The 20,481-nt window shown below is 41.5% G+C and overlaps 1 protein-coding gene across 1 annotated transcript; it reads left to right on the top strand.

Annotated features, from left to right (window-relative positions):
• The first annotated feature begins 436 nt into the window (after positions 1-436).
• spata18 (spermatogenesis associated 18) lies at positions 437-6,708 on the top strand. Its single transcript, XM_017423400.3, has 12 exons — positions 437-756; positions 2,255-2,360; positions 2,437-2,552; positions 2,653-2,771; positions 2,858-2,953; positions 3,170-3,304; positions 3,385-3,616; positions 3,775-3,933; positions 5,044-5,219; positions 5,392-5,515; positions 5,606-5,674; positions 5,908-6,708. Exons 1-12 carry the CDS (start codon positions 670-672, stop codon positions 5,962-5,964), a joined length of 1,476 nt encoding a protein of 491 aa, XP_017278889.1. The 5' UTR covers positions 437-669; the 3' UTR covers positions 5,965-6,708.
• Positions 6,709-20,481: the final 13,773 nt, after the last annotated feature.

The following is a 20,481-nucleotide window of genomic DNA, read 5'->3' as shown; positions in this document are numbered from 1 at the left end:
TCTAATAAAAGAAGTTTAAATAAATAAAAGACAATAGGCTGCAGCTTAGTGTTTAATTATCTATCAGTGGATTACTTGTTTTACATTATTATTATTATTATTATTATTATTATTATTATTATTATTATACTGAGGTTTTGTGTCTCAAACGAGTTTTATATGTAAAACCTGCAGACCTCTGGCCCAGTTAAAGTCTAAACTGGTGACTATTATACAGATTTATTAATCTATTTATTAAACATATATACTGAGTACAAGAGGTGGAAGCGTTCACCTAACCATACCTTCACTATGAGCTTTTAAAAATAGTCCATTCCTTTCTGCAGTTTGTGCTGTGTGTTTGTGGTTTGTGTACATGTCAGTCCATCCTGTTCGGCTCTGAAGATGATGATAATCGGATTAAATCCAGCGCAGCGCACAGCAGGCAGGAGCAGCAGCTCCTGCGGGACTCTGCGGGGGCTCGGTATCGTTCGGCAGGATGAGATTACTGGTCTGTAGTCTGGATTACAGGAAATCAGAGCCTGGACCGAGGCGGCGCTTGCGTCTGTCGTAGGTGCAGGGGGTGGAGGAGCTACCAGGACAGCACAAGGACAGGACCCACCCCCGTGGCTGCTGCCTGCACCCTGGGGTGACTCAAACCCGGAAAGATTCGTTCTCATTCGGACGGACATGGCCGACTCTTTACGGAGGCTGACCAACGCGTCCGCGTTCAGCGTGCTGCAGGACAAGCTGGAGAGCTGGCACGGAGACTACCATGTAAGCTCATCAATAAATCATGATCGACCTAAATCTGAACCACTCCACCGGGTTCAGTCACATTCTGGTGTTTAGAACTTCATCTAACTGAGATATTATCGCCCCCTTCCTTCTCCTAGAAACGCGACATTTGTTTACTCGCTGCTGGCAAACTTTATCCCCATCATAAATTAAACTGCGTCGATTTAAGATTCTGTTTGCTTCTGTTTGCTCGTTTAGGCAAACAAGCGGGATCATTTAGATAGTTAGATAGTTTTTAAACAGCGCAGCAAAGGAATGACTTAAATCACATTGATTTCTCTGTAGAGTTTGGTTGGTTGCTATGGACGCAGACGCAGGTCGCCATGGCAACGAGCAAACTACTCCATGATGCCACTGGATCTTTTTACCTACCTGCCTGTTTACTGATGTGAAGTAATTTTTAGAAGTAGGAAACAACTCAATGAGCGTTTACTAGAACGTAAAAGAATTTCAGTTTTTTAGAAAAAAAAATAAACAAAAACAATCAGGAAGTGTGACTTTAAAAAAGTACAGCAAAATAACAAGTGTAAGGCCACACAATGTTGCCTGGTGTAATCTCTTCACAGATAGATTATGGCTGTTTATGTGATGGATGAGCAGCTGCTTCAAATCTGAAATGACAACACAGTACAGGCTGAAGGGATGGATGTGAATAAAGTCATTCTGACTCTGATTATGATTTTATTGTAAGAAAAAGCAAAAGCTTGGTTGGACTTTTGCATCTTAATCAGTGAATGACAAACACACAAACAAGCAAACATACCTGAAGGCAACTCCAGATTTAACCAAGTGAGCTTCAAAGTTCCTGGCCTTTAATTTAATGTTAGACCTTTATACTGTAAAGCACAGTTGAGTGTTTTTTTTAAACTAAACTGAACAAACTGGACACTGTGGGGTTTCTTTTTCGCCACCTGACGCTGGGACGGAAGGAGATGAAACAGGACAAAAGAGAGTGCTAGTGACATTTGTCGATCCTCATATGCTTCAGGACTTCTCAGAACAGAGCCATATTTAAATAAGGCATGGGATTGTGAAACAGAAGCACTGAAAACCACTATGTTCCATGAGTGCGAGAAGCTGTTGTTTACTTTACAAATTCATTTTAAATGCAGCAGATGATGGGTGAGCATTCAACTGCATTGACAACTGGACCAATTACATCACTCATAGGTACCTATTGTGCAAAGAAAGCTCCTACTCTGTAAAAGCAGTGATAAGAACTGTGAGTAGTATTAATGTGTATTAAAGGGGTTTAAGAACTGAATAGGTTAATGCGGACCCAAAACACCTAAACAAGCCTTCTTAGTGTCCTGGTTAGAAGGGGCACCAGATGAAATTCATCGATCAATAACAAACTGATCTGTATCTTATGGGACATCAATAATATATATGTTGCTTCCATTTTTTCACCTTTATTATTTAAGCATCCAGGGATATTTTTATTACAATGCCACAACAAACAATCCAATCTTCCCAGGTGATTACTTGTGACCAGAACCTGAACAGATGTTGTGAGCTGATTGAACTCACCGCTAAGATCCAAGGCCAGCTGTTTGCCATCCTTAACCTCACTGCAGCCGAGGGTGAGCCTCACATTTGGGACTTCTTTTACCGAGCAATTCCTCAGCACCATTTTAATAGCTTTGATTGGGAAATCAGGTGGCCACTATGCAGGAGTTGACACTCTGAAGACGCGCCTGCTCCCGTGGCTCGGAGCCTGTTTCTCCGTGTCAAGGCCCTCGGCCACAGATGACAGCAGCCTGCAGCTCATCCAGGTGCCTCTGTGAACCAGTCATTTAAAAAAAAAACAAAAAAAAAACTGTCAGCCCTGTGTCTGTGTGTGTGGCGTTTCTCATCATTCGCTGCTTCCCTCAGGATTCGGCCGAGAAGGACAAAAGACTCAGGGAGCTCTCCCTCTCCCATGAGAGCGACATGAAGAAGATGGAGGCTCAGCTGTGCTCCACTCGCCTCCAGCTTGAGGCAGCCAGAGCCGAGTGAGTCGAACGTCGTGTCACGGCTCGTGATGGAGTAAAGTCTGGAGAGGTGTAGATTAGATTCACATCCTCATTTGTTTTGACAGATTCATGGATGCTCAGAAGGAGCTGGATGAGACGAGGAGCAAATCAGCGACCGCCCTGCTCGCCACAGAAGATGAACTCTTGCAGCTAAAAGCGGAGTGGGTGATAGATTTAAGGACTATCATATTATGTCTGTTTTCAGGTTTAAAATGAATTAGAGATCTAGCATTTTGTTCCAGAGGTTTCCTTAAAACCTATCTTGTGGTTGATGAGATATTTTGCAAACAGAAAGACACACAGAGACACAGGCAAAACGTTACCGTCCACATTTTTACAAGAGCTTTTCATCTGTAGATGTGAACTTTGTGTTTCAGTTTGCGTGCCACAAACGAACAAGTGGAAATTTATAGGCGGAAGCTGGATGCTCTCGATGAGTACGAGCGGCAGATCCGCTTGTTGAGGGACGAAGTGTCCTGTCTGAACGCAGAGAAGGCCCGGCTGCACGACAGGTGCACCCACACACGTGCAAACAAACGCCACCTGTCTGCATGCAGCTTTACAGAGCTGATGCTTTTGTTTCGCTGTTCAGGTTGGTGCGAAGCCGCTCTCCGAGCCCTTTGCCCCAGCTCAACCGCTCCCCCAGCCCCCGGAGGAGCGAGTCGCCCACCAGGGCCCATCTCACTCGCTCCTCGCGCCACGCACGCCTCGTCTCACGCTTCAGCGACCTGTACGCCGTGGAGCGTCTGGAGGCTCAGAGCATCCTTCGACGCTACATTGCTGACTTGGAGATGGTCCAGAAAATCATCTACATTGCTGTTGTGGTATGACTGCATTAATCATAGCCATGTCTGTGGGGGCAAAAAACCCCCCAGTAAAATCCAAAAAACACAAGAACAACAAAAGAAAAACATGACATCTAAAACCAGAAGTTGTTGAGTTTTGTCTGCTGTCGTGTCTTTGTGTGTTTTCCCTGTTTTAGGAGTCCTTCCAAACAGCCAAGCTGGCCTACCGTCAGTTCAAGCTGCGAGTGAGAAAGACGCTGTCCACGTCCCACTTCGGCCCAGAGAGTCTCGAGGACGCTGCTGTGGACTACATCGTCAGAAACCTGGACCTTTATGATGTTCAAACCAGTGTCAATGTGAGACCAAAGACATCCCTTGTGTGACCTGTGCATCATTTCAAAATGAGAAAGTTTGTGAAGAAATGTTGAAAGGTGTCCGACATCCCAACACACAGCATAAGCCCAGTGATCATGTGGGACTTCCTTTTGTAACCAGAGAATCTGCATTTCCTGTGAAAATGCACTGTGAGCTCCGAGTGACTGCTGAAATTGGGTGAAGAAGCTGAAGTTGAGTTGTTAAAGCTGAAAGAAGCAGAACATTAGCTCAAAGCTAAAAGGAACAAAATCACCTAAAAGCAGGAAGAAGCAAAATGTTAGATAAAAGTAGCAGAATGCTAACTAAAAGCTAAAAGTAGCATAAGAAGACAAAAGTAGAGCAAGTATGCTAAAGCAGCTCTGATACAGTGTAGGTCAAAGAACATTTGTGAAAAAAAAATTAGAAGCCTTATAGCTGTGAGAGACACACTGGGTGTTAGACAAAAGTGTTGACATTTTAAACAATGAACTGCATAAGAAAATTCAAGTCTGTGGGGAAAAAAGAAGAGCTTGTTTAACAGGATTTTGGGAGGTATAGAGAGCTTGAATGTTAGTGTGACATTGTCACCCTAAGTTAAACATTCTGTGGTAAAATGTTCAAAAATAAAAGTAAGAAAAAAGTAAATCTTTAAAGTAAAAGATATCTTTAAAGTAAAAACCTTTAAAGATATCAAAACACCAGCTCAGTCATATAAAGTCCAACTTTCTGTGACCCGATTAAACTCTAAATAACATCTTTATTGTGAAGTAGGCCTGGGCTATAGGGCCAAAAGAAAAGCTGGATTTTCTTATTCGTTTTACCAAAAGCTAATTGTGTGTTGGTGGAAAAAACTTTGCTTTAGTTGTTTTTTTTGCAGATTTCCTTTACGTCATATGAAGTACTGCTACTAAAAGTCACAGCACACTATTCTCTGTTCAGCCACATGCGTTGCTGTAGTTTTTGTAGGGTTTTCCAAACCTGCAAGAGGAGTTGAAAATCAAAAAATCATGTTGGAATCGAAAGAGCAATGACCACATTGTGAAGAAGTTGAAGCACCCTTAACAAGTTTTTACTGTTTTCTGTCTCTTACTGTGGATTTTCCTTTTTCGTAGGATGTGATCAATGCTATGAACGTGAACCCTCGGATCTCCTTCCCTCCAGAAGTGGACTATGCTCTCATCGGTACCCTGATCAGAGAGAGCTGCAGGGTGGCCTTTGCCATGCAGACGCTGGAGCCACCTCTTGACTTGGCCTTCGCAAGTGATGGGGAACTGTACAATGACAGCAAGTCAGTCCCATTCCAATATCTGCTCCTAAAACAGTGGAAAGAAACATACCATAGACGCAGCTTGTTGCAGAGCATCATGCATCATTCTGCAGCACCTCAGTGAATGTGCAATGTCTCTCTACCAGCAGATGTCCTCCTTGACTCTCAAATGACAGCTCTGCCTCTCCGACAGGTACCTCCGCAGCTATGACTCCGAGTTCACCGCTCCTCTGGTGATGTACCACGTGTGGCCAGCCTTGACGGAGGGAAACGCTGTGATTGTGAAGGGCGAGGCTGTGACCAGGAGAGGCGCTCCGGTAAGGGCTTTGTAATCCTCAGAACGAATGCAGATACAGGATGCTGTGTGACAGACTCATCAGTGATGTGTGTGTGTGTGTGTGTTGCAGTGGAGAAGGAGCAGGAGCAGGAGTGCCAGCCCCACACGCTCTCGCTCCCTCAGCCCAACTCGCGGTCTTGTAAGTCCACAAACGCCAACGATTACGGCAACACTTTGGAGTTTCAGTGACAAAAATGTTCACGTGTCTCTCATTGCTATTATTCTTCCCAATTACTAACATGCATGCTCATACATACATGGCCTTTAAGGGTATGTAAGATCCCAGTTTTGTTTGTTTGTGTGAGCTAGAGCCTGTTGAAAAGCAGCTGATTTAGTTCTGTCTTTTTTTTTTCTTTTCTTTTCTTTTTTCAGCGATTTAGCAGCAAAAGAAGCCTGTCTCCTGAGCGTCTCAGAGCGAGCCACCTGTAAGCCTTGGCCTCCAGGCAAATCGGCAACAATGTCCCGCCTGTGCTTTCAACAAATAAAGAAATGATTATTATTTGTTTTCTTCATACAACCCAAAGATTGTTCAGAGTTGACATTATTGCTGAGGAGTATTCCAGGACATTTAGGACAGAGAAAAACAGCCTGGCAGCTACTAAATGAACAAATGCTTCCATTTACTGGATTTACTTAAGGATTGAGTTAAGTTTATTAGATACTAACAGTGTTTTTTTTTAGTGATAAGACAGAAACTTCAAGCATTTTATACAGGGGAGACAATTAAAATTACATTCCTGTTGTCACCGGGAGTCTGCAGCTGCAGACAGGTGACATAAAATATGGTGCTAACCTCACATCTTCAAATGTTTCGGTATCTGATACTGAGAATATTTGTATTCTTAAAGGTGCTTTGATGCTGTTTTACTCATTTGTCTTGTCTAAAATGTTACGGGTGCTGTTGTTTATATCCAAGATATTCCAGAACAGCCTTAACTCACTTATATGTGTTTTAGTTGAAGAGATTTTTTAAAAATTGTGTGCAGGAAAATATTAACTTGTTCATTTGCAGTAATGTTTAGCTGTCTGTTAACTTCTTCTCATTTAGGATGTCAACACTGGCTTCAAATTAATAGAAAAATAAAATCCCTTTGGCTTGAAAGGTAAAAATTATCTTTTTGAAATTTGTTTAAATAATAAATAAACTTGAACATTTCTTCATTTCCACATTGATTTCTTGTGTGAAATATTACTTTGCAGCCTTGCCTTTTTAAAGAAATAAATCTCAAATCACTGAAACTTTGGGTAGCAATGCATAATACAACCCAGTCTCTACAACATGGTGCCTATAAGGAATATGCCTGGTACCTATGGGGCACTTACACAGTACCTAGGTATGTATGCTATAAGTACCCTGTCGTAGCAGGGTATTTACCCTGTAGGTACCAGACTGTATTATTTATTACCACTGAACAAATTTAAAAAGGTTGTTTTACTGTACCTCTACTGGTGAAAGGCTTACCCACCAGTCAGAACTGATCACACTCTGCAACAAATCCCACCAAAACATTTCAGGCATAAATATTTGAGCTTCACTGAAAACTTTTCTTGTTCCACCCTTAACAATAGTCTCAAAAAAATTCCCAAAAGTTACATTTCCTGACAGTTTTTCCTGCTTCACTGGTGTTTTTTAAAAAAAAAACACACACCAGAGGACACTGCTACTTCATTATTAAAATGAGCAAAATCAGAACGACTCAACTTTGTCCTTATTTGAGAGTTTTATTTTAATTTCTACTGTAATTCCATTGTAAAAAAAAAAATTAAATAAATAGTACTATGCGGCTGAATCTGTGTGAGAGCAACATGTTTGCACTTGACTAAACTTCTTGAGGGGATCCCAGCAGCAGTCCCCAGGCCTGGGTTGTTTTATGCGTTCATGTCTTATCTGTTGTTTCTGTACACACAGCTTCCCCACCGGAGAGCCTAATTAGACTTTCAGCTTGGAGCTAATATCTGAGACGTCTGCATGAACTCTCAGTCCCTTTAAAGTTGAACTCTGACAGCTGACAGCTCATCCTCTGTTCTGCTCAACTGTTTACTTGTTCATTTTATTGTACCAATAACTAGTTTTTGATAAATAATAATAATAATACAAACCTCTGAATCAGAACCTCTGTAAATGGATGGAAATCATCCCTGAAGGAATGCACGTTGCCTGCTGCTTTGCATGGCAAAATCTCTATCTCTTGCGAGCTGTTTGTGCTCAGACTATATGTTAGGGATGACTCTTAGCTACTACCAAACAATAACTTAGCACAATATGTGTAAAACTGACTGAGATTAGCCATTCTTGTGTTTGCTAAGGCTTATTAGCTGTGGTGCATTGAATTGGGATGACTCCAGAATTTAATCAGTTGTAGATGTGCCTCTGATGATTACTTCCTGAGAGTTTCATTAAAACAACAACAACAGCTGAATGAGATATTTTGCTAACAGACAGACAAATGAACACAAACACAGACACAGCCCACTGCCTGCCTTTCACATCAGAGGGAGACACATTCTTAGTTGTCTCGTCTTTCAGCTCTATTAAGAGAGTTTGAAGAACACCCATGCTGGTCATGGAAAACTTCCACGCCGCCTTCTCCTCACATCCCCACACAATGAGGGTCTTGTCAGATCTGCAGCAGTTCAGGGAGGTCCAGGCTCCTGGGACCCAGAGCAGGTTCTGCTGCTATGATAACACTGCAGACGGTCTCGGTCGTCCTCCTGTGTGGCTGTGGGGGTTGTTTACTCAGGTGGGACCTGGCTGAGCCTGGTTGGAGAGCGACCGCAGACTATAGCTGGATGCAGATGTGCGAAGGTTTTGCTCTTAGAACATTTTAGAAAGACTTTAAATCTCCTCTTCACACATAAACCCAAACGGGAGCTCGTTCTTACCATACCGAGGTTGAGTTAAAGTCTGTAGTTTGGCGGCAGAGGCCTAAATCAGAGCTGCCGGAGCGCATGATGCTTCCTCTGGCTCTTTTTAAATCTGCTGTGCGCTGGCAGGAGCTCTGGAGCTGGAGCGTGATGAGTGTCCACCCTGCTCCCACAGCCAGACCTGCAGGGGAAGATCAGCAGGGCTGTAGATCATCATCGTGCACGATGACATTATAACGGGCAACCAGAAAAGACGTGCGTAAATCAAAAGCAGTGTTAATGCAGACAGAGAGTAGAAGGAACGAGAACATTTCTGGAAGAAATGTTGAAGGGAGCCGGGATGCAGCTATTTCCCCTAAATCTAATAAAAACAGTGTGTTGAAAAAATGGATGAACTCATTGAATGTAATGTAAAACAATCTTAAACCATAAGTGGCAGAAGTGTTTTATATAGGAGATATAACAAGTCAAAAAAACTTCACTTCCAGTTCTGAAAACAAAACTCTGAGCCCAGACTTTAGCCGAGGGAAAGTGTTTATGTTGGGTGTGTGTGTGTGTGTGTGTGTGTGTGTGAATTTATATGACCCTAAACGCCCATAAGAATTTCCTAATGCTAAATATTTGCAGTGTATCCCACACTAGCAGTGTATGTTGCTTATTTGAATTCGGACATTAAAAAATATGCTGTATATTGCTCACTTTTGTGAGTTTTAAGCAGTTGTAAAACTTTGCACATAGATATACGCTAGCATAACAATGCTGGTTTATATAACAAATTTACTGTATTCAGTAATAAAATGTTATCAGAATTTAAACGTGTCTTTATTATCTCCCCCCCCCCCCCCCAATAATTATTTACATATGAATTTGGACATGCATGCCCTGTGGCATCCATCAGGGGGGGCTGCAGCACCATCTGCACCCATACTTTTGTTTTTACGGTCTTGGCTCAGACACAGTGGGAGCCTTGGCTGAGTTTGGATGTGTACACTTTGCGGACATTTGAGAGAAAACCCACAAGTCCTGCGGCGGTGAGCGGCACACTGGGTGAAAGAAGACAGACGCGCCTATGTTTGGATGCCCAAACTGCAGAAGTTTGTGAAAGCTCAAAGCAGCTCAAAGGTTAAAGTGCGTGCCAGCGTCATCAGCTCGAACATTTGGAAGTGAAAAATCAAAACTCATAAAAGTTAAACTGTGATTGTCTAAAAATCATGGGAGATTTCAAAGCACCTGCTCAGTCCAACGTTTTGTGACCCGTTTAAATGTCCCTACTGTGAAGTATGGCTGAGATACAGAGCTGGGTTTACTCACCCATTTTACCAAAATCTTATCGTGTATGGAGAAACTTTTGCAGTTTTTTGTGACTTTCACCAGTTATGTGCAAGGTACTGCTACCAAAAGTCACAGCACACTGCTCCCAATCCAGCTGCATGGGTTGATGTATTTTTGTGTATTTCTTTCTGAAGCTGCAGGAGAAGGGAATCAAAAATTGTGACGAAAACAGAAAAACAAAAGGGCAAATAATAAGGGTGTATTGGCACGCTTAATGAAGGAAACCAAGGATGTGTCATGTTTAAATAGAAGGGTCAGTGAGGCGCTGCAGGTCGGTGAGGTCTCTGCATCTTCAAGTGTCCCAGAAAGGTTCTAAAACACATCTGGAGTGGACCAGGAGGATGGTTTTGCTGAGGAGGACTGCGAGATTTACGACAGGAAGAACAAAAGCAGTGGTTAGCTGTGAGTTCACCACACGGACAACCGAACCCCACCCTGCGATTTTTTTCCTAATTTCCAGCCATTCTGCGACACCCAAGGGCGTTTTCCTTGGCACTGGGTGGTGAGTGAGGTCACTGGCGATGGCTGTGCTGCTGCAGGCATCAGCCTAAAGAAGGCTGAAGAATAAACAGGCGGGACTGGTGATGTGCCAGCAAACTCACACACCGACTGACCAAAACCACCTCCTGGGCCTCTGTGGAATAATACTTCCTTCCTCTCGCTATGACGGCTATCCAATCAGATTTTAAAACATGACTTAAAGTTTGACATCGCTTTTCCCCAAAGCAGAAATGTGTCCAATCTCCTTTCCAACCCGTCATTCTTTTGTACATCTGGGCCGTCACGAGCAAATATCTGAAAGTCAGATGATTTTTTTAAACTGAATCTGACACCTGCGACTGATGTAGTTGAAGCTTCCCGTTACACCAGTGTGTGACACTAAAGCAGAGCGAGGCGGTCTGGTTCTGGATTTTAACACACCATCAAAGCTCCAAAGAGTGCCGTGACCTTTTCTTTGAAGGAGATCTACTTACACTTCAGACAGCTTTCTTTAAAAACAAAACAAAACAAAAAAACCTTCATTTCGGTTAACTTCGTGTACTCCTGATGCGCCCTTTGGATGCTGCTACCCTCCATATAAAAGCAATCTGGATGCTGTGATGAATGTGACCTGCAGCCAGAGACGAGCGCTGCTGGATGCAGGCGTGAGTTTCTGAGGTTACGGCTCCCCTGGGGCCTTTTCACACCCCAGAGTTTGACGCTCTCACAGAAACATGTGGTCAGGCCTGATGCTTGACCGGACTTCATGGTGAACACTTTCTAAACAGGGACGGAGAAAGCAAATGTCAGCAAGAAAAAAAAGAGAGAATTAAAGAACGGATGCTTCAGAACATGGAAACATTCCTTTTACAAGTTCTCTGGTCCTGATCAAACATGACAGAAGGTTTTTATTTATTTATTTTTCTGGTTCTTGTTGAAACTGTTTGTGAGGCAAAAGCCAGGAGAAATGAAAAGTGTTTTTTGCAGAGTAAATCTGAGGCGGTTTGAAGTCAGACAAGACAGAGCAGCTGGAAAAATGGAAACAGTTCTCACATAAAAAATACAGCTGCTTCGAATCCAAGGTTTCAAGCTTCACTTGGCACCATGTGTTGTAAAAATGTGTATTTAGCTGTGAGCACTAGATGGCAGCTTAGCACCATAATTTATCCAAAGGATGCCATACACGGTGGGGAAAACAATGATAATATGCATTACAGCAAAAGAATACTGTCATCTTTTCAAGCAAAATATAAGCATAAAAATATCTATAATACCTCTAAACTATTGTTTGTTTTATTGACAGTGTTAATTCTTTTATAAAAGCAGCTGAAAACCAGCTTGTTTAGACAGTTAAATGTTTATTTCACTGTATGTTACACATTAATGCATTCTTTCTAGTAGTGTTTAATTTTTTTTTAATTTTGTGACTTTTAATTAGTGGAAATGGTTGCCGTTTAAACAACCTTTCCTAAAACAATAGGTTTTGTTGAATACTGTAGGTAATTTTTTAAATTTTAATTTTGAGCCTTAATGGGGTCTGAAGAGCAGACAAACCTAAACGTGTATGAAGTAGAAGCAGAGTAAAATAGAACTACTGAAGTTATTACTGTGTGTTATTACAAGCTTTGAGCTGAGGGCCGTATTGGCTGCATTGTTGAGCACTAAATTATGAAGATTTCAGGTCTGTCCTGACTCGATCATTTCAACTCATCAAGAGTGCCGGCCCAAAATATGAGCTGCATATCAAAATAATCAGACAGATCTTCAAACTTAACCTTAAAAACAAAAAAAGTCTGACTGTGCTGCTTCAAAAGATGTGATTTGGGTTCTTATTGTACGGCTCAATCAGACTGTAAATGGTTTTAATGAGGGTTGTCTGGTCAGAACAAAAAAGCCTTTAAAGGAAAATTTTAAAGTGGGGTTCCATGAAAATGTCATGAACGATAAACATCTTACCTGTTGTAGATAGGGCTTTGTACCGAATTTAAGACTCCCCAATCCCCACAACTGTGTGAATGCTGTTTTATAAACCTTTACACTGCTGTCAGTTTTTCATTGAACAAGAATTTTGTGATTAATAGCAATCACAAATAGCGGCATGATGATATTTCTGCTGAAATAACGGTGGAATTTAAAAGTGATGACTCAACAAAGGGTTAAACAACGGGGTCTGCATGAACCACTATGACACTTTGAAAATTGGAGCTGTTTTTGGATGACATAAATTGCCTTGGAAGTGATTTCGTTTTCAAATTATTTGTGCGCTAATATGGTCTAAGCCAGGGGTGGCCAATCCTGGTCCTCGAGGGCCACTATCCTGCATGTTTTACTTGTTTCTCTGCTCCAACACACCTGATTTAAATCAATGGGTAATTAACAGGCTTCTGCAGAACAAGAAGAGGTAATGTAACCATCGGATCAGGTGTGTTGGAGCAGAGAAACAAGGAAAACATGCAGGATAGTGGCCCTCAAGGACCAGGATTGGCCACCCCTGGTCTAAGCAAACCCACCTCCGAAGTGAATGTTACCTTCATGAAATGACTTCAGTCCACAGGTTTTCGTAGTGCAAACGTTGTCAATTTACACGCTGTCAATTTTGCATTACAAAGCCATTCTTGCTAAGGTGTTATATTCCTGCTGGACGAGCCGCTGTTTGTGACTCTGGAATTAGAAAACCCCCATAGTGGAAAACTGATGGAGGTGTAAAACATTTATAAAACAGCATTTGTTCGAAACTTCTGAGGCTAGAGAAGTTTAAAGCAGTCCAGTCAGAATTAAACTCTGTTTCTCCAAACTGAGGTCGATTAAAGAGCTGTGTGTAACTTTTCCACTTAAAACTCTCGGAAACATCCCTTTAAGAGTTGCTGTTGAACAGGGTGAGGTAAATCTGCTCACAGCACAGAGGCCAATAAGTGGAGCAGGAGATACTTTATGTTTCTGGAGGATGAGAGGAACGATAGGAGGTGGAATAAATTATTCATCTGCCTGAAAGAGAAGAACGTTTACAGCCTGGTTGAAGACCAAAAAAAAATGTTTAATGTTTAACTTTAATCGCAGAGTATTACTCAGACCTTGTCTGGGAGAAAACTGGATCAAGGTAGAGCAGAGACACGTTTGTCAGTGCATGACTAAGAATGTGGACGAGGACATCACCTGCTGCTCAGTGAAAGCTTACATAAACGCCCCAGATAGGACGGCACCGAGTCCAACAGATGGTTCAAACACCAGATTGAAAATGTGCTTCCCGTTTTACTCAGCGCGTTTACATGTCGATATTCACGGCCTTCCTCAGGATAAACTCAGTCTGTTTGGGAAGTTTTTTTTTTTTTTCAAAACGAGAATGGATAAAATAAATGTTTACTGTGAGCAGCTTGTGCTTGTTTTACCGAGCCGTTGTTTGAACACTCAGCAGAGAGGAGCCCAGATGGACTTTCTGGAACTCCTCACCTCTTTGCGGACGAATTCCTCTATTTTTAGAAGCCTCCTCTAACAAACGCTGGGGTTATTTTCGGTCTTCTCTGATGCAGCTTCACCAATAATAGCTCCGAGTGATGAATCAGGGATCAGGCTCTGTGGTTATATTTGGTCAAACAGCATGAAAATAGGTTTTCGCTTGTCTCTCTTACGCTTCTTGAACTGTAGTGTGGACATGGCATTGTTTTCACTTTTAAGAATGACATGCACACATAAAAAAGACATATCTGCATAAAATGCACACATTCAGTTTAGGAAAAGAGAAATAAAAAGGAGGAAACAACAGTTTTAAAGAAAGAGAGCTTCTGCTTCCTTTAAAAAGCTGAAATTAAATGTTTAAAAAGCAACTTTGGCTTTAAAGCTTAAACTCAAAGTCCTTTAATTCGACCTTAAACCGGTAACAAGTGCCAGTGTCTCTTGGCTTCAGCTGTTGGAGACTAGTTGGAGACACAAAATTGTGAGAAAAACACACAAATTTTCACTTGGAGTCACAAAAAAATGATCATAAACTGCAACAATCATGTGACATTGTGAATGATGAGCAAATTATTTCTGTCGCAACTGAGTCACAAAGCATCTTCATTATGTTTCAGTCTGACTGCATTTTTTTTTTTTTTTGGCTCCAACCAGTGACGAACTACAACTGGGTGGAAGCCTTCTATGCGCTGAACAAGTCTTGGTGGTTTCAGAGGTCACCAAGCCCTTCTAAAGCTGTCTCTCATTTCTATCACCTTCTGACACAGAAACAAATCCGAGCAGGGTTCCAGGACTAGGAGAAAAATCTAACCCCCTCAGATCAGGAGTAGGCAACCCTGGTCCTGGAGAGCCACTATCCTGCATGTTTTCCTTGTTTCCCTGCTCCAACACACCTGATTCAGCAGTTAAATGACCTCTTCTTGTTCTGCAGAAGCCTGTTAATCACCCTTTGATTCAAATCAGGTGCGTTGGAGCAGAGGAACAAGTAAAACATGCAGGATGGTGGCTCTCTAGGACCAGGGTTGCTTACCCCTGCTTCAGATGTTCAAAACTCCTGAGAATGAGGCCGTGCAACTCACACAAGGAAACTTCGAAGCCCCACGGACTCCCTGGGAAACGCACTTCGTAGTATATTATCAGCCGTTACAGACATATTAGTAAAAATGACAATCTTGGAAATGATGTTCAGCCTCATCCAGGCTCCCAGCGTTGTAATCAAATGATCTCACACACCCACACGTTCATAAATCCAGTTTCTGGGAAGATGCTGAGGATTTCTCCCACCGTGCTGAGAAGCAGGACACTGATTTTTTTGTTTGAGTGTGTGTCCTTCAGCGTACGGCTCCCTGTGGGAGGTGAAGTGTTTCTGAGAAGCACTTCAGATGTTTTCATGGAAACTGATCGAGAGGTTGGTGTCCTGTCTGGGACCACCCGAGGGTTTGCTCTGTAAGGCTTTTTTTTTTAAATTCTTGCAACAAATTAGGGGAAAAGACAAACACCCTCAGTGACTTCTCTGGCTGCATCTCACAGTGTACCAGAATAATCCGGTGGTCTGACCTCAAAAAAGGCACAGCTGCAGAGGAGAGATTAACAAAGTCATGGCAGTTTTATTCGCTCCCAAGCCACCACATCACGTACTTTTAAAACAACAGCAAAAAACAGAACAGGGGCCATGTTACTAACAGAGTTTATAGGTGTGATGCTGATCATAATGACTGAATTTACTGGATCTTCAAAGGTAATCGCAAATAATCACAATTATTAAAGTCTGAATATTTTTAAGACCTGATTTAGTAACAAGAGATATCGAAGCCATACCAGATGTCAAAATATGTGATTTTTATTTTTTATTTATTTGAACTTTTATGCTTCTAACACAATTTTTACATCATCAATTGGTTGTTTGGGGGTTAATGCGACTCAAACTCATCAGGGTCTTTGTAAAAAATGTGTTAGAAAACAGTAAATATTCCTCACCTTTAACTAAATTTGCAGATCAGTTACAGAAATTCTCCTGTTAGGCTTCAGAAGACCTCGGCGCAGATCATTCCCGTATAATCTCAGCCCCAGCTTTAGCGTTAACATGCTCCACAGCTCAGTTTTCTCCCCTCCAAGCGACTCTCCTCCTCCGCCATCACAGCTTCTAGTCGCCGTTTCTTTTCAGAAGAAGAAAGAAGAACTCTGTTTACATCCAGGGATTATTTTACTGACTCAGTATCCGTCGCACGCCGAGACTGTCTGAAGTGAACGCGTCGATGTTCGAATGTAAACAAACGACTCGTAAATGTTGGCAACAAAACATGACTCTGCTGATTTGACTCATTTATTACAAACTATACTGTGGACTTTTTGTAGAAAATAATGTCCATTTAGGGGTTAGGATACACATGTAAAAAAGTCAAACCAAAAACATTGAAAAATCTTGTATTTTGACAACTTTTATGGTTTTAAGGCATTAATGTAATTAATGGAAAGCATATAAACATTTAACTGTTTTTTTTTGTTGTTGTTGTTTTAAATAGCACATTTTACTTCTTTGTGCGTTAAACTTCTTGCATTTCCTGCAGCAGCCCAGGAAGCTTTTTTCAGCTGCTCTCTTTAGGGGTCACTGGAGTGGATAATCTGCCTCACCTTGCTCTGATGGCATCCTCTTTCTTCATTTTTATTATTTCCATTCGGCCATTCTAGTTTCCTACTGTAAATCCATTTAGTCTATTTTAAAATAAATCACAAGCCTAACCAAGTAGTTCTGAACCTGGATAAACCCGTGTCTGTGTGCTTGTTGGCCTGTCTGTTAGCAAAATATATCATGAACCACTTGATAGATTTTAATGAAACTCTCAAAAAGTAATCATGGGAGGTTCACCTACAATTGGTTAACTTTTGGAGTCAACCTGATTCAAGATGGCTGCCACAGCTAATTGCCCTTATCAAACAGAAATGGCTGTAACTCTATGAATTTTACAGATATTGAGCTAAAGTTTGGTGTTTTAGTAGCTGAGAATCATCCCCAACACATGATCTGAGCACTCACTGACTGAAGATCTTTGAAACTTTAGCATGCAAAGCGGGCAAGATGCTTTCTGTCAAGGAGTTCTAGTTTCATTTGGTCAAGGATTTACATTTTTGACACTATGACTTTTAAAACTGCATTTCTTCTTGAATAAAATATTATTTTCTTGCAATACCGGGGTGGAAATATGTTCTGACAGACATTATATATAAATAATCTCACAAATCATTACGCAGCTAAAACTGATCATGAAGGATGCTTTTGGCTCCATGTGAACATGTCTGTCCATACGTTATAAAATGACAGGCTTGGATATCTGCAAACACAATCTGAAATGCCAAACAAAAGTTCATCTAACTTTTCTGTTAATCTGACAGAAAACAAGAAATCTTTTCCTGATGGCAGTGAGGGGCGTGCAGCTGATGTGGAGCATAAATGATGCATTTGATTGCTGTAATCAAGTTTAATTAAAATCCTTTCGTGAATCACCGGTGCCCCTTAATTCTCTGCAAAGAAGCGATGACGCAAAACGCAGCACAAAAGATCAACGATTCAGGTTCTGCTAAATGCTAAAATGGATTCTGATAAGCCTCACTTGGACTCGCAGTGACTGTAAGAGAAGTCTGCTGTTGTAAATAAACAAAACTTTTTAGGCAATCAAAAAATGAATAAAAGGAAACTATTAAAAAAAGAAAACCCTGAGAAAACAAAACGTTCTGCAAAGGCAGGAACTCCTGGAAACCATTAACTTACAAAAACAAGAACTGAAACATAATTTCAGCTGTCAGAAACTAATGTGAAACATGCACTCACACAATGAGCAGGCAGAAACAAGCGAGGGGAAACCAATCAGAACGCACACACTGAGGGAAGTAATCACAAACCAGAAACTGAGACGTGATGTACTAAAAACAAAAACAACTAAAATAAATTAAAAAAAGGGGGGGGGGGGGGGGGGCACTGGTTTAGACACTGGAAATCAAACAAATCAAAAAAAACAAACAAATCCAGAACATGACAATGATTAAGAAATGAAGCATAAAAACAACAACAACAGACTGGAAATGAAGACAAGACATCAGGCTGGCACTAATTAAAGTCGACCACAAGCATCAAAACATTTGTTATGACTTTAAAACGTCCGCCTGTTCAGTTCTTCTTAAACAACCTTGCATTTAAATATGACATGCTCTCGTAAATAAACATAGAAATGAACTGAGAAAACAAGACTGGAGCTAAAACTCTACGAGAAGAGCGGCAGGTTTCTATGATTTTTTTTTTTTTAAAGAAACACAGATATTTGCTGGGCTCCATATGATGGAGCAGCTGTTGTCTCGCAGCAAGGAGGTCGCATTTTTGACTCCCAGGGGTCCCTCTGAGTGAGGTTTACTTTTGTTTGTCCTGGTACCACAGCTTCCTCCCTCAGTTCACTCGTTTCTAACATGCATGTTAGGTTACTTGGTGACTCTGAACAGTCTGTAGGTGTGAACATGAATGACTGTGTTGTTCATCTTTGTGTGTCCAGGGTGTAATTACTTAATTACAGCAGTCAAACAAATTGTTTATGCTCCCTCACTACCCTCTGACCCTGGCAGATACACTCACCAGCCTCTGCTGGTAGCAGGTTGGACCTCCTGTAGTTCTTTGTGGCACAGATTCATCAGGGGTTCTGGTTGGCTTAGGTTTCCTGAGCTATCCCTTTAGTTATGCTGCTACAGGCTTAAACTGCTGGAGGACAAACTGACCACACTTCCTTACTCTGCTGCTGTTTTTACTTTACTCTCCATGTTTGTATTTGTACTTATTGCTATTATTAATATGGTTTTCTTCCCATGGTGTAACTCCCCCTGGAATAGTTATTCTGCTGCCTCCACTAAGTTTTTAGTCCCTTTCCATTCACTTTATTTGTTAAAAAACTAAAAATACAACTCAGATAATTTTCTTTCAGATGTTGGCTCTCGTTAATATTGTTCTCATCTTGATGCTCTACGTTCCATTAATTTTTTTTTTTTAGCTGTAATTTCATGCCTAAACGAATGCTCATGTAACACGATGATTGCATTGGGCAGTAGGCGGGGCTTAAAGCCCCACATTCCCATTACACAGACTCTGGTTCCAAAATATATCACCGCAGCTTCTGTAATCTGGATCTTGTCGCTTCATTTCCCAGCAACGGAGGAAAACGGGATGTTGCATCGATTCTTTGTCGTCTGCCACACTGATCCTGTACAAACGGATGGCAGGGTTGAAAAAAAAAAAAAAAAAAGTATGCAGTTGCATCTTAAACTGCTGTGTTTGGAGAACAAAAATAAAACCAAAGTACCCAGAAAGTCAATTTATTGTGATTTTATTGAACAGGAGAGTAAAAAAAAAGAAGAAAAAAAAAAAAAAGAGTCAATGTGAGCGTGTTAGACTGTGGTTCATCATGTTCAAACATCGAAGCTTATCGCTAATAAAGTGCACTTGCAATTAACCGCCAAACAGGGACTCCTTACTGTCTCCTGTGTCCCCTCAGAGACTCGTGTCCCAGCTGGAGCAGGACTGAACTTTCCTCGATACATGGTCACAGAACCGAGCATCCCAGAAAGGATAAGTGCATAAGTTAATGGAAGATCAGTGAGTTAAAAGTCGTTCTTTTTACCTTCCTGCCGCCATTTTCCACTCACTTAAACCCCGGTATAACCATCACGTGCCAGATGCGAACGTCTTCCCATTTCTCCAATTGAAAACATGCAGTTGTGCCTGTAGGACAGCACGGCGTCTCTTCACTACCTGCCAGCGTTGAGCTGAAATCCTAAGCCATGAGAGAGTTTTAAGATCTTCGCTTTAAAAAAATATTTTCTCATTTCTACAAGTATCTTTCTACACAATTTATATGTACAACTGTTTTATTGTTTTTTTTTTTGCTGTTCTTTTAACAAAGAAAAAAAAACGTTCAGAGTTAAATCCAGTTTGGCACGTGCTCCTCGCCTTCATGTCAGACAGAAACGAGAGTTTCCCGCTTCACGTTGTGTTCTGCCTCTCCTGCACTCACACACACCAAGCCGAGAAATAAATCCTACTCGCGCCTCTTACTCAGGTTGAGATGCGTATGAAACGGTTACTTCATAAAAGGAATGTCACACACATAAAAACCCATTACTTCACTTTTCTAAAAGAGACGACAAAAGCCTCCCTGTGGGGGAAGCTCTACAGTACGAACGATATCGTTTTAACGAGGATCTGTAACCGTCGGGGTTCCGGTGTGGGCACGTCGGAAACAAACCAGGAGAGAAGTCGTGAGCTGCCCCGTTGTGTGCAGCTGCAAAAACAGATATGCGTCTTAGTGTTCGGTGAAGAAGTGGATCATCTTTGATGCCACGGAGCGTCAGTCAAAACAGGCATTGTGTTAATCTTTTCTACCTCTCTTCAAAATGTGCACTTTAAGTTGTATTCATTGTCCCGTTACTGTCCATCGCATTGGAAGCTTAGCAGACATTTTCTTCATTTTATTTGTTTTTAACCAGGCTTAAGATAATAGCAATAAATAAACTCAGCTCAATAAATAGTTTTTCATCTGAATTGAAATGTGAGGACTGATCTGAGTGAAAATCTAATCGTAGTGTTTCAGCTGGATAGGGTGAAAAGTTTGTAGATTAGGTAGTGTCTAACTTGGGACATTAGTCAGTGACTAATGTCAGGATATTGCTTGAAAGCCTTTTGAAGTGCGTGACATTTCTCTGCACGTTTGCCTCCAACGTCATTTGTGTCTCCTGCATCCTTTAGGGACGTAAAGGACGAGCGGACAGTGCTGGGGGGGGGGGGGG

This window comes from Kryptolebias marmoratus, linkage group LG24, assembly GCF_001649575.2.
Source record: "Kryptolebias marmoratus isolate JLee-2015 linkage group LG24, ASM164957v2, whole genome shotgun sequence".
NCBI classification, from domain to species: domain Eukaryota; kingdom Metazoa; phylum Chordata; class Actinopteri; order Cyprinodontiformes; family Rivulidae; genus Kryptolebias; species Kryptolebias marmoratus.
This window is presented reverse-complemented; position numbering and strand designations above follow the sequence as displayed.

Excerpts from the sequence above, each read along its gene's own strand:
- spata18 (XM_017423400.3), top strand. The coding sequence starts at position 670 with ATGGCCGACTCTTTACGGAGGCTGACCAACGCGTCCGCGTTCAGCGTG. Across the intron at positions 2,361-2,436 it reads TAACCTCACTGCAGCCGAGG|GTGGCCACTATGCAGGAGTT; the intron begins GTGAGCCTCACA and ends TTGGGAAATCAG. Across the intron at positions 5,220-5,391 it reads GAACTGTACAATGACAGCAA|GTACCTCCGCAGCTATGACT; the intron begins GTCAGTCCCATT and ends CCTCTCCGACAG.